The sequence below is a fragment of the Pan paniscus genome, chromosome 19 (genome assembly GCF_029289425.2).
Source record: "Pan paniscus chromosome 19, NHGRI_mPanPan1-v2.0_pri, whole genome shotgun sequence".
Classification (NCBI taxonomy): Eukaryota; Metazoa; Chordata; class Mammalia; order Primates; family Hominidae; genus Pan; species Pan paniscus.
In genome coordinates, this window is record NC_073268.2 from 16,663,971 (window position 1) to 16,688,283 (window position 24,313).

Here is a 24,313-nt window from a genome sequence, read left to right on the forward strand (position 1 = left end):
GTGTTTCCCCCATGTGGTTTGGAGAACACTAGAAGTATTCTAGAATAGATAGGGCAGGGAGGAAATCTCTGGAGGTGGGTGGGGAGAATCTGATAACCTTGATTTGTTAGAGCCTGGTGCCAAGGAAGCCAAGGCCACTCTATTCATCTCTTTAAAGGCAGATTAGCTTCATAAAGAGGAAAACTCTCATCCTTGGCAACCAATGATACCTATATCTTGGCCACTCCTCAAATATATCTTTAATGAGTAAGAAAGATCAAATGAGAGATTATGGATAATTTGTATATATATTTATTGAGCATCTGACAGGTGCTAGTTTTTGCAGGGAATGCAGGGACAGTAATCACTAAACTTTACAAAGCACCTACCATGCTGCAGGCAGGTGTAAGCACTACATATATTAGCTCTTTGGATCTTCACGACAACCTTGAGAATACAGTTACTATTGCCATTTTACAGTGGAGGAAATTGAGGCATATGGAAGATAAGTAACTTGTCCAAGGTCACAGCAAGCGGTGGCAGATTTGAGCACAGGGTTGTCTGACTTTAGGACCACTACATTCTATACTCTATCACCTCTTTGATGGGGTCAGAGCCATGCTTTGGGATATATACTCTGAAGCTTATATGAGGGGTGGCATGGGATGGTGGGGAAATTGGATGTGGGAGGCCGGGTTAGAAGCCATTTCAACATATCACTTCCCAACAAAGATATTGAGAACCAAACCCAAAGAGGTGACATTAAGGACGCAAGGAGGGTAAGGATTCAAAAGCCACTGCGAGGAAGTAAGACTAGTGGCCTTAGTGGCTGTTTAGAATGAGTGAGGAAGGGTCCAAGATGACTTCTATATTTTGAGCTTGAATTACCAGGAAAACAGCAATGCCTTTATAACATTACCTTTTTCTTTTTTTTTTTTTGAGACAGAGTCTTGCTCTGTCTCCCAGGCTGGAGTGCAGTGACACGATCTCGGCTCACTGCAACTTCTGCCTCCTGGGTTCTAGTGATTCTTGTGACTCAGCCTCCTGAGTAGCTGGGACTAAAAGCGTGCGCCAACATTTCCGGCTAATTTTTTTATTTTTGTAGAGATGGGATTTCGCTGTGTTGGCCAGGCTGGTCTCAAACTCCTGGCCTCAAACAATCCACCTGCCTTGGCCTCCCAAAGTGTTGGGATTACAGGCGTGAGTCACCACACCCGGCCTAACTGTTGCAATTTATGGAGCATATACTATATACATACATCATCCTACTTAACCTTCATAATAACCCTGTAATGTAGGGATTATGATCTCCAATTTACTGATGAGGAACCTGAGGCTCATGGAGCTTTGCCCAGAGTCTTAGAACAGGTAGGTGGCAGAGCCAGAAACGGGGCCCAGGTCTTTCTGATTTGTAAGCCCATGCCCTGTCCACTGAGCTTTGTTGCTATTGCAATAATTAAGGAGAGAGGAAATAACAATTTGGTGGAACTGCTCAGATATCCAGGTGGGAATGTGGGGCAGAGGTACAAATCAGCAAAGCAATCTGTACAAAGGGGAAAGTAGTAGTAGTGTGAGAATAAAACCAATAGAGACTCAGAGAACAAAGAGAGAAATGAAAGAAGAGGGATGGGAGAAAGGCAAGTAGAAACTCTGGCGAATACCTATGACTAGAAGGTGAAATGAAGAGAGCCAAAGAAGGAGGCAGGGAAGTCACAGACAGTTAAGATGGACAGAAAGAGGATCAGATAGGGCAATGCCAAGCAAGCTATGTGCTTACAGCAAGAGCAGGTGGTCAAGACCATCCAATGATCCAAAAAGAAGGCTGGTGAAGACAAAGGAGAGTGGAGAAGGAGGTCAGTGATGCTCTTGGGAGAGATATCCCTTTGGTGGTGTGAAGACAGGCAGGCAAGGTTAAGAGACGGAGGAGAAAGGACATGAGATTTGATGGAGGAAGTTGATGGGGGCAGGGAAGGAGAGGAAAGGATGAGAGTTGGAGGAGGTAGAGGGGTGAAAGGAAGATCTTGGTTTTTAAGGATAGAGAAGACCAAGGATGTTAGCAGGCAGAAGGAAAGATTGAAGATGAAAAGAATGTGAGACTGAAGATCTCAAAGGTGGTGTAAGAGAGTGTGATCACAAATTCTAGTGGAGGGATGAGAGGAGGCAAGACAAGAGTGAAACTGAAAAGCAATGCAACATGAACTGACAGTGCCATTTTGTGTATGAAAGATAGTGTGGTTTACACAGGAAGAAAATGTTGTGGGAATGGGAGTCCAGGGATATTTAAGAATAGAGGCCGGGTACAGTTGTTGGCCAGACACGGTGGCTCACGCCTGTAATCCCAGCACTTTGGGAGGCCGAGGTGGACAGATCACCTGAGGTAAGGAGTTTGAGACCAGCCTGGCCAACGTGGTGAAACCCTGTCTGTACTAAAAATAAAAAAATTAGCCTGGCATGGTGGCATGTGCCTATAATCCCAGCTACTAGAGAAGTTGAGGCAGGAGAATCACTTGAACCCAGGAGGTGGAGGTTGCAGTGAGCCAAGATCCCACCATTGCACTCCAGCCTGGGCAACAAGAGTGAAACTCCATCTCAAAAAAAAAAAAAAAAAAAAAAAAAAGAATAGACATTTAGAAAGAAAAAAATGAAAATGAAATGGACACTGACACAATTCTGAAGGCAAGGAAAGAACATATCTTGAGGACCAACGATATCCACTAGGGCAAAGGTATTTTTACTCACTTTCTTACTTCGAAATAATCAGCTATTGCTGTTTTTATCTCTGACTCTAGTGCTTCTGTCTGTATTTGAGAATGCTAGTGGCTCTTGTTAGATTATATCCACTCATCTTAGTGTCAGTATCCTCCAAAGCACATGAGCACATGTGCAGTGCAGGCCAGAGCTTTCTACCAGCTTCTAAATAACTGCCCCTTCTCTCACCTTGAATCCCCCTGCTCCAACTCTGAATTCTAAGACCTGTAGTAAAGTGAGGAAGAAGAAAGGATAAAAAGTAAGGAAGGGGTTTGGGAACTTAAATTTTTTTACCTTTGAAATAACAGATGAAAAGAAACCAAAGAAACCCAGTTCGACTTTAGGAAATTGCTGTCCTTCTACCTTCAATCTCCTTAATCCCCCAGAAGAAAAGACTATTTCTTCCAGCTAGTTTCCAAAGTTATGTCTGCAAATATATAGTCTATAGTCTATAAAATTAGTCTTAGCCTCATCTGCTCTCATGCAGATTAGCTACACAGACTGTTTCCACATCTCACTCAGAGTGCACAGCTCATCTGGCTACAGCTGATACATTCTGAGTCCCCCCATCTCCACTTCAGATCCCCAAGAGAACCAATCAAAAACAGAGAATGTCAGAGTCAGCAACCTCTTTGGTCTTCAGGTCCTCTGCTGGGCTCAGCAGTGCCCCACGGGGATATCTAATGTGGTCTAAAGGATAGGTAAAGAAGATTTAAAAAAAAAAAAAAGGATTGGGAACAATAGAGAAAAAATAATAAGACGAGTGATAGATAAGATAAAGAAGAAAGAAAGAAATGTTACTATTTATTTATTTATTTCAGACAGGGTCTCAGCTTTGTTGCCCAGGCTGGAGTGCAGTGGCACGGCAACCTCGAACTCCTGGGCTCAAACAATCCTCCTGCCTAAGCCTCAAGAGTAGCTGGGACTACAGGCTTATGCCACCATGCCCAGCTAATTTTTGAAATTTTTGAATTTTTTGTAGAGACAGGGGTCTCACTATGTTGCCCAGGCTGGTCTCCAACTCCCTGCCTCAAGTGATCCCCCTGCCTCAAGTGATCCCCCTGCCTCGGCCTCCCAAAGTGCTGGGAATGAAACATTACTATTTAGATGGAGGAGGGCCAACAGTGATGACTTCGCAGAGTGGCTCAGTGATCCCTAGGCTGTAACTATCTATCTTAGGTATTTTTCAGTTCTACAAGAGCTTTGTACCCGATTCTAATGCACAGCTCCTGGTAAGCTGGGGGACCCTGGGTATAGTGCTGGGTCTGTTCCTTATCTTGAATTTGCTCCCTTTGAAGATTCTTTTGAGTTTTTATATAGTCCCTCATCCTGTTCCAAGCCTGTACCTCACTGAGAACCTGCTTATGGAATTGTTTCCTGATGTGATATGAGAAGCTGCTTATTTTGTTGTATGTATTAAGGCAGAGAATCTAGGAGTGTGAGCTGGAAGGGGAGACCATTGGAAGTGTATTTGTGTGAGTGTGTGTATAACAGGACCCTCCTAAGTTGAAGAGTTAGCTAATTGGTAAGAACAAGGCTTCTGGCAAGCCGTGGAAACTTCATTTTTAGGCCACTGAAGTAACATGCCCAAGTTAGCATCTTATGTCCATCTCCTCTGCCTTCAAGGTGGCATGATGCTTGGTTTCTGGAGCCTTGCAAAACATACAGTGAGCCTGGTTCTTGGCACCGACAGGATGCATCATCTCTCCTTCCACATCTCTTAATGAAGTGTGCAGCTCTTGGCCTCATTAGGCCCCAGCATTGTCAATAAAAGAGTCAATAAACCCGGTTGATGGGGTTGGGACCGAGAGGCTGAGAGGCAGTGGCTGCACATCCATAGGGCAGACGTCAGCTCCGCCACATGTCATGACCCAGCATTCAGGGATCAATAACCAGCTCGGAATAAAGCCTCAGAGCCTGCCCTCTGCAGTTTCCTCTCCAGACCCATTTCAGCCAGGGCAGAGCGGTGCCAGCCAGCTCCTGCTTTGCTTGCAGTTGTGTTCCCACTCCATGCCATTCTGGGTGCCAGATGCTTTTGTTTCTTCCTGATTGGTCCCTCTGGACATCCCATAGATGCCTATTTAGCGAGTGCCCACCTGGCATGAGAACATGTAGACAGCATTCCCAAGAAGCTCAGAGGCCAATATGGGCCCTATTTTCTGTGTCTTCTGTCTGCTGACAGTGCGTGAAGGGTCCCGGTGGACAAGGCGGTGTGTTTTCTGCATGTTGTGCTGCTGGACTCCATTCCTGGCTGTTCTACATCTCTTTAGATCCCCTTATCTTATCTAATTACAAGGAATTCCAGATTAATTTCATGGCCTCTGCTCCAAAGGACCTCTTATCTGTGAGGGCCTTGTATTTTAACCTTGTCATTCTTTTGTTGTTTGTCTTTAAGGGGCAGGCAGCTAAGAAGAGGATGCTAAGATCTTGCTGGAATTGGGTCTGGGGGGACGGGAAGAAAAGGGAGGCAGACAGACCTGAGATTTGTGTATTCTGTTCTGTCCTCCTGCCTGTGTGCAGAGACAGCTGGCTGCTTTCTTCCATGACAGCCATATAGTACCCAGCCACAGAGAACAGGACCCAGGCAGGGACTCAGCTACTGCCAACCTCTCCAGATTGCTTTGATATTTCTGACAGAACAGTAAAGGACTCGTGACTATCACGTTTTGCCTTGCCTCTCTTCACCTCCTCTAAGACTCCTCCGTGTGGTTTCCATGGCTACCCCCAATCAGATTTGGCTTCCTGCGAAATTGGATTTCAAAAAAGGACAAGGCTTCAAAGGAATTTGTCCATTTAACAGAATGTCATTAGGAGTGGGGCTGACTGCTGAAACAGGGTCCTCAGATGATTAAGGAAGGGCTGCGTTCATGTGTGGAAGCAGATTTCTGTCTGCAATGAGGAACCTTGATGCAACATGACAATACTGTATTGGAATCTGCCAGTCACTCACTACATACTACCCGACTGTGCACCTCCCTCTACCCCTGTCTCTCTAAAACCCAGAGATTCTTGTAAGGAAGGATGCATATAGAATACGTACACTGTGAGTTTTTGGTGTAAGTAAGCTATGACAGGCAGTGAAGCCTGCAAAGAAGTGCAATTACCTGGGTTTACTGCTCTTTATCAAACAATTCATTAGCTGGTAGCTTATATTAGTATGTGACACCATATCCTTGAAGAAGAGGGGGAGGTTATCAAATTTTCTTCTGTTGCCAAGAAGGAAAGCAAGGCAAAGTTTAGGTTGACATATGGGGAGACTTTGCTGCCCTTGCTGTATTTTTTTTGTAACAGTTTAGATTTACCCAAAAAAAATTGAGATGATAGCACAGACAGTTCCCATGTATCTTTCCTTGCTTTTTAGTATGCCTCATAAGTACTTCAAAATGATTCTAGAGCAGCTACAATTTTATAGGTGAAGTGGTGAAGTTGGTAAAAATGCCATGGGGGTACCTGGTACTTTATCCCAAGCCTGAAAGAGGTAGTCTGCACATTGCTATACTTTCTTTCTTTCTTTCTTTTTTTTTTTTTGAGATGGAGTCTTGCCCTGTCACCCAGGCTAGAGTGCAATGGCCTGATCTCGGCTCACTGCAACCTCCGCCCCCCGGGTTCACGTGATTCTCCTGCCTCAGCCACCCGAGTAGCTGGGATTACAGGCGTGCACCACCATGCCCAGCTAATTTTTGTATTATTAGTAGAGACAGGGTTTCACTATATTGGTCAGGCTGACCTCAAACTCCTGACCTCGTGATCCGCCTGCCTTGGCCTCCCAAAGTGCTGGGATTATAGGCGTGAGCCACTGCGCCCAGCCACCCATTGCTATACTTTCTCAGGGCAGGAAGGAGGATGAGCAGGAGCCAGATACCCCAGAGAGACTCATGCCAGCCTCTGTCCCCTCACCCCAATTTACTGCAGCTTGTAGGTGGGTCATGTGACACTGAAACCAATGCACCACTGCTTTTCAGATGGCAGGATGCACTGTACTCCTTAAAGGATCACACCCTCATCTTTGAGGCTGTATCTCTGGATGGGAAACAGTACAAGGAGGCAGGCACTTCTATCACACTCATCCTTCTCGATGGTTTCTTCTTACTGCTCTTGCCCCGTCTGCTAGATTGAGTCCATCATTATTGCCCTTATGGCTGTTGTAAAAACCATTTTACCCACTTCCCCCTGTGTCTTTTCCCACCACTCCTAATCTTTTCTACATATTCTGTAGGTTGAGTCTGAGAATAGAAATGCCATTTTTTACAAAGAAGGAAAAAGGCAGAGGTGGAGATGTGTGAGGCCACATACCACCCCGGAGCTCTGGTTAGGTCACTCCCAATCTCAAAAATTGTCAATGGCTCCCCAGTGCCCTCTCAATTAAGTTCAACATTCCTATTCTGACTTTCAAGTCCCTTCACAGTAGAGCTGCAGTTTATCTTGACAACCATAGTCTTTCTACAACATCCAGTAAAAGAGGGCTACTAAGTATTCCTCAAGCTGGTGAGGGCTCTTCCATCTTTCTTTACTCTGGTCCTTCCACCTGGAAAGTCCTCTGGCCCTTCAAAGTCTGGTGTGTTTTTCAGAGCCCATCTCAAACACCACATGCACCTTTAAACACTCACATGCACACTGGCACTTCTTTTTTTTTCTTTTTTTCTTTTTTAAGAGACAGGGTCTTGCTCTGTTGCCCAGGCTGGGGTACACTGGGGTGATCATAGTTGGCTGTAACCTCAGATTCCTGGGCTCAAGTGATCCTCCTGCTTCAGCCTCCCAAAGTGCTGTGATTACAGGTGTGAGCCACAATGCCTGGCCTCTTTCCTCCTTTTCTGGTATTCAGCTCCCTTCTTTTATCAACCATAGCACTTTATACTTTTTTCATGGCAGTTGACCTATTGTACTTTAAAAACCTCTTTATTTTGAGAATTATAGATTCACAGAGTTTCAGAAATGATAGAGGAACTCTGTCTACCTTTACCCAGTTTCCTCCAAGGGTAACATCTGGCACTATTACAGTACCATGTCACAACCAGGACACTGACACCAACTGTCCCTTGAATGAGACCCTGTGATTTTGTCCTTCACTTTCCTCCCTTCCGCAGCTCCTGGAGGGAAAGGGCTCTGTTCTCCTCTCCCTCAGCTTTCTCCCTGAGTTACCCCTTCCTTTCCTCAGGGCCTTTCCATCCTGAGGGAGAACAGCACAGTTTGGTTTCCTGTGTCCCTTGCTGCCACGCTGCCGCGATTCTCCCAAATGTTGGTGTCCTTATATTGCTTATTGGGAATTAATCATTTCCTTTCAACATTGTGGCTTCCCAAAGAGCGAAGTTTTGCCCTCTTTTCTGGGGATGGAGATGTGAACTGGACCGGCAATTGAGGGGTGCTATGCTTGACGGGGATCTCTTCCTTGGATTCTGCCTCCCCGCACCCTACTTCAGGCACCCCGTGGTCTTTCAAATCTGCCACCGTGAGGTCAACTGTTCGGTGCTTAGGATGGAGTGTCCAAGGCCGTGGGTCCTTTGAGCCTTGTGAAGTCTTTTGTTTTGGTGGGTGCTGGAGGGGCGCATCTTTGGCCTCGCACAGTGCGGTGCTTCCGGCACCCCCAATCCTTCTACCGTGGGGCTCCGGCGTGAGCGCCACGTGCACCCACGCCCCGCGCCCCGTTCCGGTCCCCGCCTGCCGCCCGCGCCACTTCCTGACGCGCCCGGGGACCCACGGCCCCGCCCCGCGGCCGGGCTGGGCGGGCGGCGACCGCGGCTGAGGTACAGGTGCCTCGCGGTGCAAGCCGGGTCGCCTTCCAGCCCGTCCGCCTCCCGACCAGGGCCCGCGCCCCGTCCCGCCTCTCTCCCGCCCAGCCAAATGCAGGCCGCCGCCCTCCCTGAGGAGATCCGTTGGCTCCTGGAAGGTAACGCCCTGGCGCAGGCCCCCTCCAGTGCTGAGCCGAAGGCCGAAAGGGGACACCAGGCCTCCCACGGCCAGGCTTTCTTTACAGCTTCGTCACTCACCTCCTTCTAGAACCTTAAGGCTTCTAGAGCCCTCAACTCCCTAGAGCCGGCTTTCCATCCTCTCACCTCAGGGCCCCTTTCACTCCCTGGAGTCCCACATCTTCTTTTGCCTTGAGGCACCTCCACGCCTCCACTTCACCTCCCCGGCTTCTAAAGTCCTCAGGCCAGGTTCTTGGTCCCCCATGCCACCTTGCCTGGTCTCCGACCTGTCCCTTTCTCCGAAGGACTGCCCTACATCTGTAGGGTTTCCCGTCCCCCTCCTTCCCCAGCCACGACTTCCTCACCTCTCACAGAAGACCCCAAACCTTCCTGCTTAGAGGTCCCCGAGGCTCTCCAGGGGGCTGCGAGGGGCTCATGGGATCCCCATGGGCCAAGGCCAGGTGGTTGACGTGAGTTTTTGTCAGTGCGAAAACCCCAGCCCTCCCTTTATCACCCTGCAGACGTCTAGGGGTCTCACCCACCCCAAGGCAGGCTCATTCTCAGTATGGGATTTCCTCCTTTTCTAGAAGTGCCCCCATTGTGGTGTGTTCACCTTCCAACTCCCATTGTGGTGTGTTCACCTTCCAACTACAGTGTCTAAGCGGTGGTTGAAAGAGTTCCGGCCATCCCCATCAACACTCAACACACACTGCCAACACTCCAAAGAGATGTCGCAAAGAGACTTTGCTAACGGGCAGTTTCATCTGCTGGGTTTCGTGGTGGAAGTCACTTTTACTTGCTTTCCTGTAACTAACCTTCCAGGGAGGACAGAGGCCTGGAATCTGCAGTCCCATAAGGCTCCCAGGAGGAAACTATTCAGAATTAAGCCTTTTGGCATCTAAGTTGACATATTTGACACATATTTAACAGATGGCCTGCTTTGGGCAGGTCATATTTTTGGCAAGCAGTATTTTTTTTCAGTTTCTCTCAATTTAATTGGTTTTATATCTCCATTACCTTGTTATCTCGGTATAAATGCCTCCTAATCAAATATTTGGCAAGTCCTTTTGGTCTCTGTCTGTAGCACTATTTCCATTCTGGATTGCTTCTATGTAAAAGCTGTCAGCTAGATATTTCTTTTGAGGTGAGGTTTCCAAAATCCATTTTACTTACGATCAGAATAAATCTAAATTTTGGGGGTAGAAAACTATTTGCAGGGTAAAAGAGCATTATCTGGGTGTCTAAGAAGAAACAATCCAGCCTTTCCCTCTGTTGTTGGTTTAATATTAGGCTTGTGAAGGAAGGCTGTAATTGTCTTTGGTTTCTAGGAGAGAAGGGACTGTGGCAAAAAGTTTAACTCTGCCCTTGCATTGAAATATATAAACTGATTCTTTTTATTGGTATCTGTCATTTGATGAGAGGAAACCTATTTTATAAGCTTATTAAACTATACTTCAGTTTTGTGTCTAGGCTTGGTAGAAAATTCCTTTTTATTTTCAGAGGCTTGCAATGAAATCCATTCCTTCAGCATTTTTGATGTGCAGTTCTTTATTGTTCAAAACTGACACTTTGGTAAACAACTCATTTCTGCACCTGCCACCTTCCTTTAGCTTAGATTATTTTCTTGTTAGCTGACTGTTTTTAATTGAAGTCTTCAGATCTCCTTCTAAAGCAGAACCTTTGTTTGCTGACAAGTAGAGCGGGGTATGAATGGAGATTAATTGCATGTCACATACTTCTGTATCAAGCTTGCTGTGTCTTAACAATCTCTGTTGGTGCTCAGGTCTTTAAAATATATGGAGGAGTCTGAAACCAAATTATAAGGAGCTTCGTTGGTTAATGTATTTCTTTAAGGCTTTTTTTTTTTTTTAAGTTTGCAATTAGAACTTGAATCTGAAGTAGAGAAAAAAATGTAAAGTGTGATTCATCCAGTAATTCTATTGAAAAATGTTTGAAGAATATGTTTTTTAAAGGTTCCTGTAACAATAATAGCAATATATTGGTTACAAGTTTTATTTCTTTTGGAACACAGTCACTGGTGTAGACCAGGAGGATTATTCATTGTGTTACAAATAATCTGTCCATATTAGAAACCCAAAATGGCCATCAATTTGTTGTTTGTTGCTATTTGTCTCCCCCACCACACACTTTTTAAGGTTAACTGTTGACAATTAGAAAAAATGGAGGTCCTGATCTCTATATAGTCACTCTGTGGGAGGGAGTCACAGGATGTGAGGGCTGCAACTCTAGTGCTGCCACATGGCTGTGGGGGTGGGGTTTCCACAATGAATTACTACTTTCATAAACCAAGGCATAAGCATTTGCACAGTGATTTAACACTGGACATCACAGCCATAACTTAAGCATTTATTTATTTATAACTACACAAGCATAAATGACAGGGGCATTTTTTGACATAATGTGTGTGCTTTTAAGAATAAAATATGTAAAGCATTGTGAAAGGTAGATAACAAAATTTTGCATAATGAAGAGAACAGAAATTCTCAAGGCCTAAAATTAATTTTGTTTAAATATAAAATTTGAAACATTTGGAAATGTTTCACTTGACCTAGAAACCTCACTTCTAAAAATCTGTCACTGAAGTGAAAGGTCATGAAGTAGTATATGCACGAAGATCTATCCTAAATGTTAATAAGTTGGGAGACTCAGGGTGATGGTTGAATGAATTATGGGACATTTGTCTCATGGAATACTTCACAGCCACTAAAAGAGTATTCTGTGGATCTATATATAGGCTTGGAAAGTGTCCATGGCATATTTTTAAGACTAAAAGGCAAAATGCATGATAGTACATGTAATATCCCATTTTTGCTTGAAAACCAAAAGACAAAACAAGAAAAGCCACATATGTTATAAATATTTGTGTAAGCCTAGGAAGAAGTAAAAAAGAATATATACCAGACTGTTAACATTGGCTTCCTTGAGAGAAGAGTGAGAGTTTGGAGGAGGGGAGGTTATTAATTTTTATTTCATACATCTTTGTGTTGTTTGAATTGTGACAATGACCATGCATTACTTCTGTAAACAGGAAAAAATAAACAGTAAGGGTATTTAAAAGAAAAAGGAACAAAAGACAAATAGAAACTCAGAGAGGTCAGAGTGCTAACGGACCATTTACTATGCTTGTGGTCATGTTTTTCTCTTTTTAGCCCTGAGGGGTATGGAAGGTGGAGAAATTAAAAAAAAAAACGCTATCTTGGATTTTTGGCAAATATCAAAACAGTGTGAGGTTTCTAGAGTAACTCAGGAAGTAGCTTCTTTAGATAGACTCTGTCAAGCTCTCATATAGAAATAGTAACTAGTCCCCTATCAACAAATAAATACCTCATAGATAAGTAAAATGGAGGGTGCTTTCTGCTTTATTAAAGAGGAGGAAATATTCAGGTCTGTTTTCAAATAATGGGGCTTCAGATGTAGAAGTTATCTTTTTGTTTTTGTTTTGTGATAACCACACCGAAAACAAAAACAATGAAGTGCTGGCAGTTTGCATAATCTTTGCTCCACAGATATAAACATAATCAGTCTCTTCTTCCTGGTCTTTCTAGCCCTGCTTTTGAAGTCAGAAGCAAAAGAGACGAGTATGAAGGAGGTGGAATAGATATTTCTTTGGTTCGTAGTTTGTCCTGTGTGATGGAATGGTGCCTACTGACATTACCCTGGTAGCTGATAGGTCCCAACTGCCTACATGGTACTAAATCCTGCCCAGAATATGGATTTAAGCCAAAATAACATTAACAACCTGGCTGCATGTAGTAGCAATTGCTGTGTTAATGCTGATTCTGATATGCCTATAGTTATTTATTTTTAAACTTCCTTGTAAAGAAGCAGTCATTAATCATTTCCTTCCAGATTGTTCTCCAGATCTGTATTCGTCAATGCAGTCAATCATAAAATCTGTTTCAGTATAATAAAATTCCAACTATGGGGAACTTGCAGAAATGAGTTGCTCTGGATAGCTGAGGAGATTCTCTTTAAGCACTCTTATCTTCTTATTATAAATATTTGTGATCAGGTTTTTCCTAAAATGCATTAGGAATTTTTCTTCTTTAGCCAACCAGTCTACGGCTATCTTCAAATGAACCTCTTTAGAGCACTCTTTAACTCAAAGTTGTTATAGTGAATATCTATTACCATACTTTATGGTAATGTATTGTTTAGGATGTTTGGCCGTAGTTGCCCCTGAACTGCTTTGTAAGTGTCTGTGTCTGCTTTATATTTTTATTTTCATTATTTTTTTCTTGCTGTTAGGCCAAGGCCTATCACTTTGCACCCTTGTCTGTGTGTCTACATTCCCAGTGCTTCTGGTACATCAGATAACCACGTTAGTTGGAATTGAGATATATGTAAAAGAAGTTACAAAGAGCTTTCTTGATGAACAAAGTACCCACACCTTTAAGTGTGGGCTTTGTAAGATGTATTTTGGCTGCTCAGAATCTTTTTTGCTTAATTTTTGAAACTGGATTGTCTTGCAGATCAGTGAGGCTACTGCTCAGTTGAATTCTGAAAAGTGAGATATGACTATAGTTCTACTCCTTTTTTATGTTAAAATTTTCTGATTATAAAAGTAATAATGCTAATTATAGAAAATTTAGAAAACACACAATAGGATACAGTTACTCAGAATCAATAATTGTTAAATTTCCATGTATTTTTCTCAGTGTTCATTATATGGATATACTTTAAAAGTTGGGACATATTTGTGCACAGGTTTGTCTATTGATTTTTCTACTTATAATTTTTCACTTGTTATTGTCTCCTGAGGGTTTTCGTTTCTTTTTGAGATGGAGTCTCACTCTGTTGCCTAGGCTGGAGTGCAGTGGCACAATCTTGGCTCACCACAACCCCCGCCTCCCAGGTTTGAGCAATTCTTCTGCCTCAGCCTCCTGAGTAGCTGGGAATACAGGCGCACGCCACCATGACAGGCTAATTTTTATATTTTTAGTAGAGACAGGGTTTCACTGTGTTGGCCAGGCTGGTCTCGAACTCCTGACCTCATGATCTGCCTGCCTCAGCCTCCCAAAGTGCTGGGATTACAGGCGTGAGTCACCCCGCCTGGCCTTTCTGAGGGTTTTCATTTTCTTTTTCTTTCTTCCTTTTTTTTTTTTTGAGACAGAGTCTCACTCTGTCTCCAGGTTGGAGTACAGTGGAGTGATCTCAGCTCACTGCAACCCCCGCATCCCAGGTTCAAGTGATTCTCCTGCCTCAGCCTTCTGAGTAGCTGGGACTACAGGCCCACGCCACCACACCCAGCTAATTTTGTATTTTTAATAGAGACGGGGTTTCAGCATGTTGGCCAGAATGGTCTTGATCTCTTGACCTCGTGATCCGCCTGCCTCGGCCTCCCAAAGTGCTGGCATTACAGGCATGAGCCACCGTGCCTGGCCTTTCCTGAGGGTTTTCTTAGATCACGGCTATGCTCTGGATGTTTGTGATTTGCCAAAATTTTTATGTTGAAATCTAATTACAAATGTGATGGGAGGTGATTAATGCCCTTATAAAAGAGGTCCCAGAGGGCCAGGCGCGGTGGCTCACGCCTGTAATCCCAGCACTTTGGGAGGCTGAGGTGGGCGGATCACAAGGTCAGGAGATTGAGACCATCCTGGCCAACACGGTGAAACCCCGTCTGTACTAAAAATACAAAAAATTAGCTGGGCGTGGTGGCGGGCGCCTGTAGTCCCAGCTACTCGGGAGGCTGAGGCAGGAGAATGGCGTGAACCCGGGAGGCAGAGCTTGCAGTGAGCTGAGATCGCGCCACTGCACTCCAGCCTGGGTGACAGAGCGAGACTCCGTCTCAAAAAAAAAAAAAAAAAAAAAAAAAAAAAGAGGTCCCAGAGAACTGCCTTACTCCTTCCACTATGTGAGGACACAGTTAAAAGGTGATATCTATGAACCAAAAAGCAGGCCCTCAGCAGAGACTGAATCTGCCGTTGATCTGGACTTTCCAGTTTCCCACTTGAGAAATAAATTTCTGTTGTTTATAAGCTACCTAGTTTGTAGTATTTTGTTATAGCAGCTCAAATGGAATAAGCCAATCGTTAAGTGAGTTTTTTTTTCCTTCAAGTTATATACCCTATTTTTATTCCACAAATAGTTTTACCCTAATGTCTTAAAATAAAAATCGGGCCAGGCATGGTGGCTCATGCCTATAATCCCAACCCTTTGAGAGGCGGAGGTGGGAGGATCACTTGAGCCCAGAAGGTTGAGGCTGCAGTGAGGTGAGATTGCACCACTGCACCCCAGCCTGGGTAATGTAGTGAGATCCTGTCTCAAAAAACAAACAAACAAGAATGTTTTCCCTGCTTAACTTGTTCATTTCTTACTTTTGGTACCATGAATTTTTCATCCTTGAACGCTATTTTATCTCTTAGATATTAACACTGTGCTGTTGACCATAATAGCCACTAGCCACATGTGGCTATTTCAATTTAAATTATTAATTAAATTAAATACAAAAAAAAAGTTGGTTCCTCAGTTGTGCTAGCGACATTTCAGCTGCTTAGTAGCCACAGTGGCTACTGTACTGGACAGTGTGTAAAGTCCTGGTAGTTGATGATCTAGAATATAATGCTGAGTGAATTTCTCAGGAAGGGTACTTTGATAATAGGCTTACTAAGCCTCTGTATGTCTGAGAATGTGTCTCCCTTATTTCATATAAACTTAGCTGTGGGCATGAAGTTCTGGGGTCACACTTTTCCCCTTCCTTCAACCTCCCCCCAACTAAGCCTCTAAAAGTTGTGCCATTATTTTTTGGCCTTCAGTTTTGTGAAGGAGAAGTGTGATGCCAGCCTGGTATATTTCATTTATAATCCACTCCTTTCAGCTGGGGTAGTATAGAATATTTTTCTTTGCTCTCAAAAATGTCACTAGTTAGTATCAAGGTCTTACTTGGACTTTTTAATACTTTTTGTTGTTGTTATTCAATAGCATGCCAGGAAGGCCTTTTAATAATTTTGCCTGGTATGTAGTGAACCTGCTTGATCTATGGACTCTGGTCTCCCTTTGAGTTGGGAAAGTTTTCTTCTATTATGCTTCTGCTCCATCTGTTTTATTCTGTCATACTTGGGTTTATAGCATACATATATTGGACTCCTGATATGCTCTCTCTGTTTCATCTTTTTTACTGTCTCATCTGTCATTGCTTTCATTATGGTTTTAAATTCAACATTTATTTATTTTTTAAAAAGTTGCCATGTATTCTTTCCTCATCATTCATTGTCTCATTTTCATTACGTCTATAAAGTGCTGATTTGTACATTTAATGACTTTTTGGATGTTGCCGAGAATTAGAAATTTTCTAAACATTTCTGTTCTTTAATAATAAATCTGCTTCAGAAGGAGGCATTGTCTTTAGTTCTTCAGGTGATCTTTTCTTTTTGAACATTAATGTTTTCTCATAGGTCCTGTATATTTTCTCTGTGTGCAATTTGCCTAGATTCAAATTCTAACTCTTCCACTTTCTTACTACCATTTACTCACTAAATGGACCATGGGCCTCAGTTTCTTGATCTGTAATATTGAGATAATAATGGTACCTATCTGTAGTATTGAGATAATAGTGGTACCTATCTTACAGAATTTATATGAAGAATAAAGGAATGAATATTTGGAAAGAATTTAGAACAGTATCTGGTATGTACTAAACACCATATAAATGTCTGATAAATAAAATTAAATTTTTTTTCACTTGAGTTATCCAGCTGACCTCTTTTGTTTGTTTGTTTTGGCAGCTGCCTTTCCACAGTAAAACTCCCAGTCATGGTCTTTTGCTTATATTGGTGGCCCATCCCTGTTTTTATCCTTCTTCTCCATTATGGGAGGCTTTTTGTTTGTTTGTTTTGAGATGGAGTCTCACTCTGTCACCAGGCTGGAGTGCAGTGGTGCAATCTTGGCTTACTGCAACCTCTGCCTCCTGGGTTCAAGCGATTCTCCTGCCTCACCCTCCCGAGTAGCTGGGACTACAGGTGCACACCACCAAGCCCAGCTAATTTTTGTATTTTCAGTAGAGATGGGGTTTCACCTTGTTGGCCAGGATGGTCTCGATCTCTTGGCCTTGTGATCTGCCCGCCTCAGCCTCCCAAAGTGCTGAGATTACAGGTGTGAGCCACCGCGCCCAGCCCGACTTTTAGGGATTCTTTCAAAATCTCCATTTCTTTCCTTCAGAGTCTAGTGATCATTTTGATGAGAAACTTTATGGAGGAAGGAGAGAGAAAATTAGCTTCATTGTTTTTGTTGTCACCTAGCCTGCAGTTCTCTGAGTTTTCTATATTCTTATAGATTCCCAGGCATATAATTTTTCTACCCTGATGTTTCAGTTGAAATTTTGTTTTGTCACAAAAGGATTCTCTGAGATAGCACTTGAAGCTTTACCTAGTCTGTTTGTGTATGACTGAGCATATCAGGAAAGATAAGTGTTCCTTGCCTTGTTATAGAACACCCTGTTTTGTGGCTGGGCATGGTGGCTTACACCTGTAGTCCCAGCACTTCAGGAGGCCAAGGTGGGTAGATCACCTGAAGTTAGGAGTTCGAGACCAGCCTGGCCAAGATGGTGAAACCCCGTCTCTACTAAAAATACAAAAAATTATCCAGGTATGGTGGCAGGCGCCTGTAATCCCAGCTACTCAGGAGGCTGAGGCGGGAGAATCACTTGAACCTGGGAGGCAGAGGTTGCAGTGAGCCTCCCGCCTCGTGCCATTGCACTCCAGCCTGGGCGACAGAGCAAAATTCATCTTAAAAAAAAAAAAAAAAAAACAAAACTCTATTTTGTGTGTGTAAAACTAGTATTTTGCATTAATTCTCAGTTTTAAAAAAAGGTCTATTCTCCTCCCTTTTGTTTGCTAAAATTTAAAAAAACGTGGTAGAGATATTTGAACTTCATTCTGATTATCGTCTAGTGTTAGATGGACTGCCTAGGTCTTTTGAACTCTAGGTAAGAGCTGCTCCCCATGGAATTTCACAGCTCTCCTCAGGATCAGGGTGATTCTCAAAGAGCATGCCTTGTCAAGGTCAGCTTTCCCTCCAGGCTTCCCTGCTGCTATGCATGCTGTCTGTCCTGGGTTGTGTAGGCCCAAACCAGTGGTTGCCAACAGGGGTGATTTTGACCCTGGGGGCTTTTGGCAACATCTGGAGACGTTTTGGTTGTTACAGCTCGGGAGGGTGCTCCTGGCATCTAGTGGGTAGAAGCTAAGGATGCTGCTAAACTTCCTACAGTGCACAGGACAGTCCCTCCACAGTAAAGAATCATCCAGCCCGAATTGTCAATAGTGCTGAGGTTGAGAAGCCCTGGCCTAGACATGTTTTCCTTCTCAATTTCCACAAAAGCCTATTCACATGAAGTCCCTATGAGTATAGAAAACATCCCTGGAGAATCAGGGGGTGCCAGGATGGGGAGGAAGGGTTCACATTACAGTAATGCAAATGATTTGAGCATTAGGCGTTCCTATTCCTAAATACCCTTCTGCCACCCCAGTTATCAGGGTATATCCTCTATTCTTTCACTTGATTTAGTTCCCAGCCTTATGCCTTCTCATTGTCACTTTCTTTCTTTATCCAATCTAAAGTAAAAAATACATATATTTTTTTCCCTGCCACATGAAAAGGCAGTTTAACTATCTGTATAGTTGTTTAGGTTCCCACCAATAGCGACACACAGCAAAACAAGTTATTTTCCCAAACAATGACAGTTCCTTCCCTAAGAGAAACTGTAGTACCAGTTATTAAGATAATATTTTTACCTAATTTCATAAGTATAATACTTAAACAGTTTTTAATCATTTTAAATATAGGAAAAATAAGGTAAGTATCAAGTTTTACCACCATCTGAGAATCTTAACATATTGACCTAACTATCATAGATCTAATTTTTTCATGTTATAACCCATTACACCCTACAGAAATCCTATAATTTCTGCTACATTTATTCATATTTGTTTCCCCTGTGTTTCCGAGTTCATTGCTTGCTTTCCAGTTTGTCAGTGCTGCATTATAGGTTAGGTGATTATAACAGATGGATTTTCAGGTTTGGAGTCTTTGAGTTCCACTGCTTAATTTTAGTATCCAGCATTTACATGGAAGATAGGACAGATCTGAGCTCAGGAATAGAGTGGTCTTACCATCCAGATAGCAAGTCTTCCTCAAGGCTGCTGACTCTAATAAAATCATTTGTGAATTATTTGAATTCTCATTTAGGGTCTCCTCCTAACATTGTTGACATTCTAATATGAGTATGTTATGGGAAAATAAAATTTTTATTCAAATAATAGACGCTTTACTAAAATATATCCAATGGCACATATTTGTGCTTAGTTAAACCAATATTGTAGTAGCTGGAATTAATTAAGGTACTATATATTATAAATCTAGTATGAGAAGTAGGCTGGGGTGCATAGGTAGCTACAGAAAACATCTATTCACTGCATTTTAATAAACCTTCTTAAACTACACTCCTTTAAAAATATCTTTTCTGGCCGGGCATGGTGGCTCACGCCTGTAATCGCAGCACTTTGGGAGGCTGAGGCGGGTGGATCACCTGAGGTCAGGAGTTCGAGACCAGCCTGACCAACATGGTGAAACCTCGTCTCTACTAAAAACAAAAATTAACTGGGTGTGGTGGCACATGCCTGTAATCCCAGCTACTCTGGAGGCTGAGGCATGATAATTGCTTGAACCCGGGAGTTGGAGGTTGCAGTGAGCCAAGATAGCACCACTGCACTCCAGCCTGGGTGGCAGAGCAAGACACTGTTTTGGGAAGAAAAAAAAAAGCCCCAAATTATTTTCTTTCTCATAACTTTTTGTATGAGCCCTTTTATCCATTCATCCATCTATTAGGTTGGTGCAAAAATTGAGGTTTTTGCCATTACTTTTAAATGGCAAAATCTGCAATTACTTTTGCAACAGCCTAATGTTTCTTTCTCCCTCTCTCCCTCCCTCTCTCTTCTTTTCTTCCTCTCTTCCTCCCTCCCTTCCTTCCATTTTTCTCCCTTTCTTCTTAGCACTTTAGGTATGACTTACATACCATTTATCTTAAGCGTTAAAATTGGTTGACTTAAACATATATAGACACCTATGTGACCACTCCCCAGATCAAGATACCTTATCAATATACACCCACACCACCTTCCATCCCCCTAGAAAGTTTCCTTTCCAGTCAGTATTCCCTCCCAGAGCTAATAACTGTTCTGACTTCTATCATAATGCAATCAGTATGTACTTTTTTGTATCTGTTGTCCACACTGTATTTTTGAAATGTATCCATGTTATTGTGTGTATTGGTTTGTTCCTTTTTGCTAAATAGTATTCCATTGTGTGAATATTCCACAATTTGTTTATCCATTCTTATGCTGATAAACAATGAATTGTTTTCAGTTTTTGGCTATCATGAATACAGCTGCTATGAGCATTCTTGTATAACTTGTTTTGTGAACATAAGCACTCATTTATCTTGGATAAATATATCTAGGAGTGGAATTACTAGGTCATAGGGTAGTTGTATGTTAAACTCCAAATACTTTTCTTAAGTGATTATACCCATTTTCCACTTCCACAAGCAGTATATGGGAGTTCCTGTTGCTCCATATCCTTACCAACACTTGGTATTGCAGTCTTTTTATTTTTAGACATTCTGGTTGATGTCATGTCCCATGCATTTTTTAAATTATGAAAATAACTGATAGATATATTTTTATTGTAAAATATTTGCACAACATAGAAGTATATAGAATATTTGGTGGGGTGGTTGTTTGTTTCTTGGGGTTTTTTAGAGACAAGTTCTCATTCTGTTGTCCAGGCTGGAGCGCAGTGGCACGATTACGGCTCACTGCAGCCTTAATCTTCCAGGCTCAAGTGACTCTCCCACCTCAGCCTCCTGAATAGTTGGGACAACAGGTGCATGCCACCATGCCCAGCTAATTATTTTTATTTTTAGTAGAGATGAGAGTCTTGCTGTATTGCCCAGTCTGGTCTTAAACTGCTGAGCTCAAGCAATCCTTTCTCTCCCAAAATGCTGGGATTACAGGTGTGAGCCACTGCACCCACCCTGGTTTGTTTTTATTGTTGTTGTTGTTTTTTTTTTTTACCATAGCAGTGTTGGAGACTTTTTCATGCAAATCAATCTATCCATCTATCTATGTGTATATATATTTAAATTGCTACATAGTATTTAACAATTTATTTAGCAATTGTCCTATTGATGGATGTTTAAGGTGTTTCCAAATATTTTATATATCCACACTGCTGTAGAAAACATCTTTATCTGTGTATCTTAGTGTACATATGCAGAATTTTCTTTTCTTTTCTTTTTTTTTTTTTTTTGAGACAAAGTCTCGCTCTGTCACCCAGGCTGTAGTGAAATGGCACAATCTCAGCTCACTGCAACCTCTGCCTCCTGGGTTCAAGTGATTCTCACACCTCTACCTCCTGAGTAGCTGGGATTACAGGCATGTGCCACCACGCCCGGCTAATTTTTGTATTTTTAGTAGAGACAGGGTTTCATCATGTTGCCCAGGCTGGTCTTGAACTCCTGACCTCAGGTAATCCTCCTGCCTCGGCTTCCCAAAGTGCTGGGATTACAGGCGTTAGCCACTGCACCTGGCCATATGCAGATGTTTCTATAGAATATATTCTTAAACTCTCAAATAAAGATTGCAAAAGTGTTAATCCTGGATTTCTAGGCTAGCTGCTAGTTAAAACTTGATCTAAAGTACTCTCATTGTTTTAGTTTCTGGTTTTTGTTTTCTCTGTGTTGTGAGTATATAGGTATTTTCATTTTTCCTCTACAGGAGGTAGAAGGAAAATTAAAAATACAAACGCTGCACATTTCTTAGGTCATGGGGCAAACACAGTTAGCAGGTCGAACCTAGCCACAACCAGAACATGCCCACGACTTTTCTATTGTAATGCTGACAACTTCCTGCAAACCAAAACAAAGCTGGTAGGTATAAGGTTTGATTTTAGCCTGCCAACACGTTTTCCTTCTTGGCAAAAGGTAAAAAGTATATGCCTTAATGATGACATTTTTCAGATCAAAAGTTTTAGGTAAGTTTAAAACATGTTCTAGACAAACTGAAAGTCATTTTTCCCCACTATGGTACTTTTATGTAATTGATGTGAAAATAGTGAAGGTTTCCATGAAGGTTTCAATTAATAGGACAGGAAAATTAAACACTAAAGTCTTAGAGGTTTGATTTTAGTGATATATTTAAGAGTGACTGCAGAAATCCTAATGGTCTGATAACTTCAGTGTACCTGTGACAGGGAATTGGGAATTATTATTTTTGTTTCTACCAGAAGCTGTCAATGAGACTTTATACAAGTGGGATTACCAACTAGGTTGCTTTCTTCCATAAAATAGCAATATGTAACTTAACGAGATACTTGTGACATTTAATTAAATGTATAGAATACTCAGATACCCTAGAATGAAATATGGTTTTCTACTGTTTCCAAGGTGGAGATTGTTTTGGTGTGGCAGGCATGGTTGGCTAGACATGACAAGGTGGTTAGGCATAGCCCATTATTTTTGGAAAGATTGTCTTACTGTTAGTAGTTCACTCATGGAAGTCCTGGGGATAACACAAACAGATTTTTAGTCCCTGCCCACCACCACCAGTACAAGGAGAGCCCTGGGATGGACCCCTGGGAGTCCCTCCTTTGCTTGTTCTCCTTTCCTCTTCTCCTCCACAAACCCAACAAACCTTTTCTATCCCTCTACCCTTTTCCACCCAGGGTCCCATCTCCAACCGGGAGGGGTGATGTCTGGTCTTTTAGGTTTTAACTGCTTCAAAGTATTCAGAGTGAAGTGTCTGCAAGATAAAGGAAACATTTTCCTTATAACTAGAAAAAAAATACAGGTATCATTGAAAATTTAAGAGAAGATGAGGCTGAAATAGCATCCTGCTCCTACAATTTTTTAAAAGTCAATACATAGATTATTTTCCAGTGTTCACTTAGATATATTCTTATAGAAGCAATGTTTTTATGGGAAAAAGGACCATGTTTTTAGGCTGATTTGCAGGCCAACCTATTTTTTAAAAACTACTTTTCAAGTATTATACCTAGAGAAGAGGACTATAGACAATATTTTGATGGGGGCTCACCTTCCAACTTGGGCTTCTGAAAACTCCTTCTCTGCTGAATATCTCCCCCTTCTACTTGCTTCCTCTTGTTAGTTGGGGGAGTGCACTCTTTATCCCCCTCCTCTCCAACTCCAAGCTCTGATGCTGGTACTTGTGACTGGGGAATGACTCCATTGAGCAGGGCTGGGCAGGAGTGAGGAGCTGATGGGAGCCAGGTTCGGGTTCTGAGGATTAGGGAAGAGACCATCTAAGGGGACAGAATGAGGGCAGGAATGGGGCCCCACGTAGGGAGGAGGTGAGAACCAGTGGAAGGGCCGAAAGGGAAGGGAGAACAGAATTTCTTCTTATGTCTCTCCCTTCTTTCCCTCTCCTGCACTCCCACCTCCAACTCTATCTTTCTGTTGAGAGTGTGACTGCCAACCAACAGGCTTAGAGGGCTATGAAAAGAGGAGAGGGGTTAGGGGATGGGACGAGGGATGATGGCAGAAGTATGCAGGGGGCTGATGAAGTAAAACGAGAATAAAATCACCAACAAAGAGAGAGAATGGACATTTCTGTAATTATGCCCAGTGAGGACAAGCATTCACATGTAAAGAGTATTTGCCAGTACTTGAGACTTTTTTTTATTTTTTAATTTTTTTTTGCCAAAGGGTGGTGCTAACCCTTTTCCCCATAGACAAAAACCTCAAGTATTTTCTTGAGTGTAATGCTAGAATAGGCGGAAATTTATGCCATTTTTCTTTTTGGAAATGTGAGTTCTGCTTTAGTAGTTCAAATACTTTTACGAAATTTCCCCTCTAGGAACACTTTGATTGGTATTTGGTCGGTGGAGTTGTTTTCAACAGCATTTGGCCATTCATCCTGCCTCCAAATAAAAGGTTGATTGAAGTGAACTTTTGAGTTTTAGAAACATATATCAACAAAAACCCTTGCAACTGTTAGGGAACACAGACAAATTTTTTTGCTTTTAGTGTACTAGGAGCATTACTTAGAAAACAGGAGGCAACCTTAATCTTTTAGTAGTTTGAAAAATGTGACCCATAAGATGGTCATTCTCCTCTAAATAAACAGAAGAGCAGCTTTGTGAATGTACAAGATGAGAGAATTTGGGAGAATGTAAGAAACTTTCACCAGTCTACAAAACCTAGTGCTCTTGGGTGCATCTTGCCAACTCAGAATCTTTTCAGCTGGCCTTCAAATTCTACAGCAGTTTTTCGCTGGGGTGTGATAATCATATCATGCCTCTAGTGTTGCAAATACCCTCTTTTCCCTTGTCCTTCAGTCATCTTTTCCTGTTTGCTTTTCCTACCCTGACTTGCTGACATAGATACCTATAAGCTACCTGGAAGCTGAGAGAATTTTCGTTTTAGGGCAGCTATGAATTATAACAGAAAGATGCATTTTTGTCAGAGCTGTGTTTAAGTTTTAAATATGCGACTTCAAATGATTTTGTATTACTTTTAGTATAAAATACTGTATATTGCTACAAGCTTGCCCTCCATATTAATCTTTCACCACCCTTCTCCTGACCTCTGTGTTCTGCCCTCCAATTTGAAATTTTTTGTCTCTCCAACTAAACTGTGATCTCTCACC

General features: G+C 42.4%; 1 protein-coding gene across 5 annotated transcripts in view; it reads left to right on the forward strand.

Annotated features, from left to right (window-relative positions):
- The window catches only part of SKAP1 (src kinase associated phosphoprotein 1), a 328,721-nt gene that overhangs the window by 20,288 nt on the left and 284,120 nt on the right, over positions 1 to 24,313 (forward strand). For 2 of the 5 annotated variants that reach the window (XM_003827495.5, XM_008952854.4), the window contains exon 1: positions 8,401 to 8,611. The exons of 1 other annotated variant lie outside the window; for it this stretch is intronic. In XM_003827495.5, coding sequence (XP_003827543.1) covers positions 8,566 to 8,611 — 46 coding nt within the window. In that variant the 5' untranslated portion in view covers positions 8,401 to 8,565. Of the gene's footprint in view, positions 1 to 8,399; positions 8,612 to 24,313 lie in introns of those variants that run through there. 2 more of the 5 variants (XM_057300243.2, XM_063598952.1) reach the window with 2 other exon arrangements.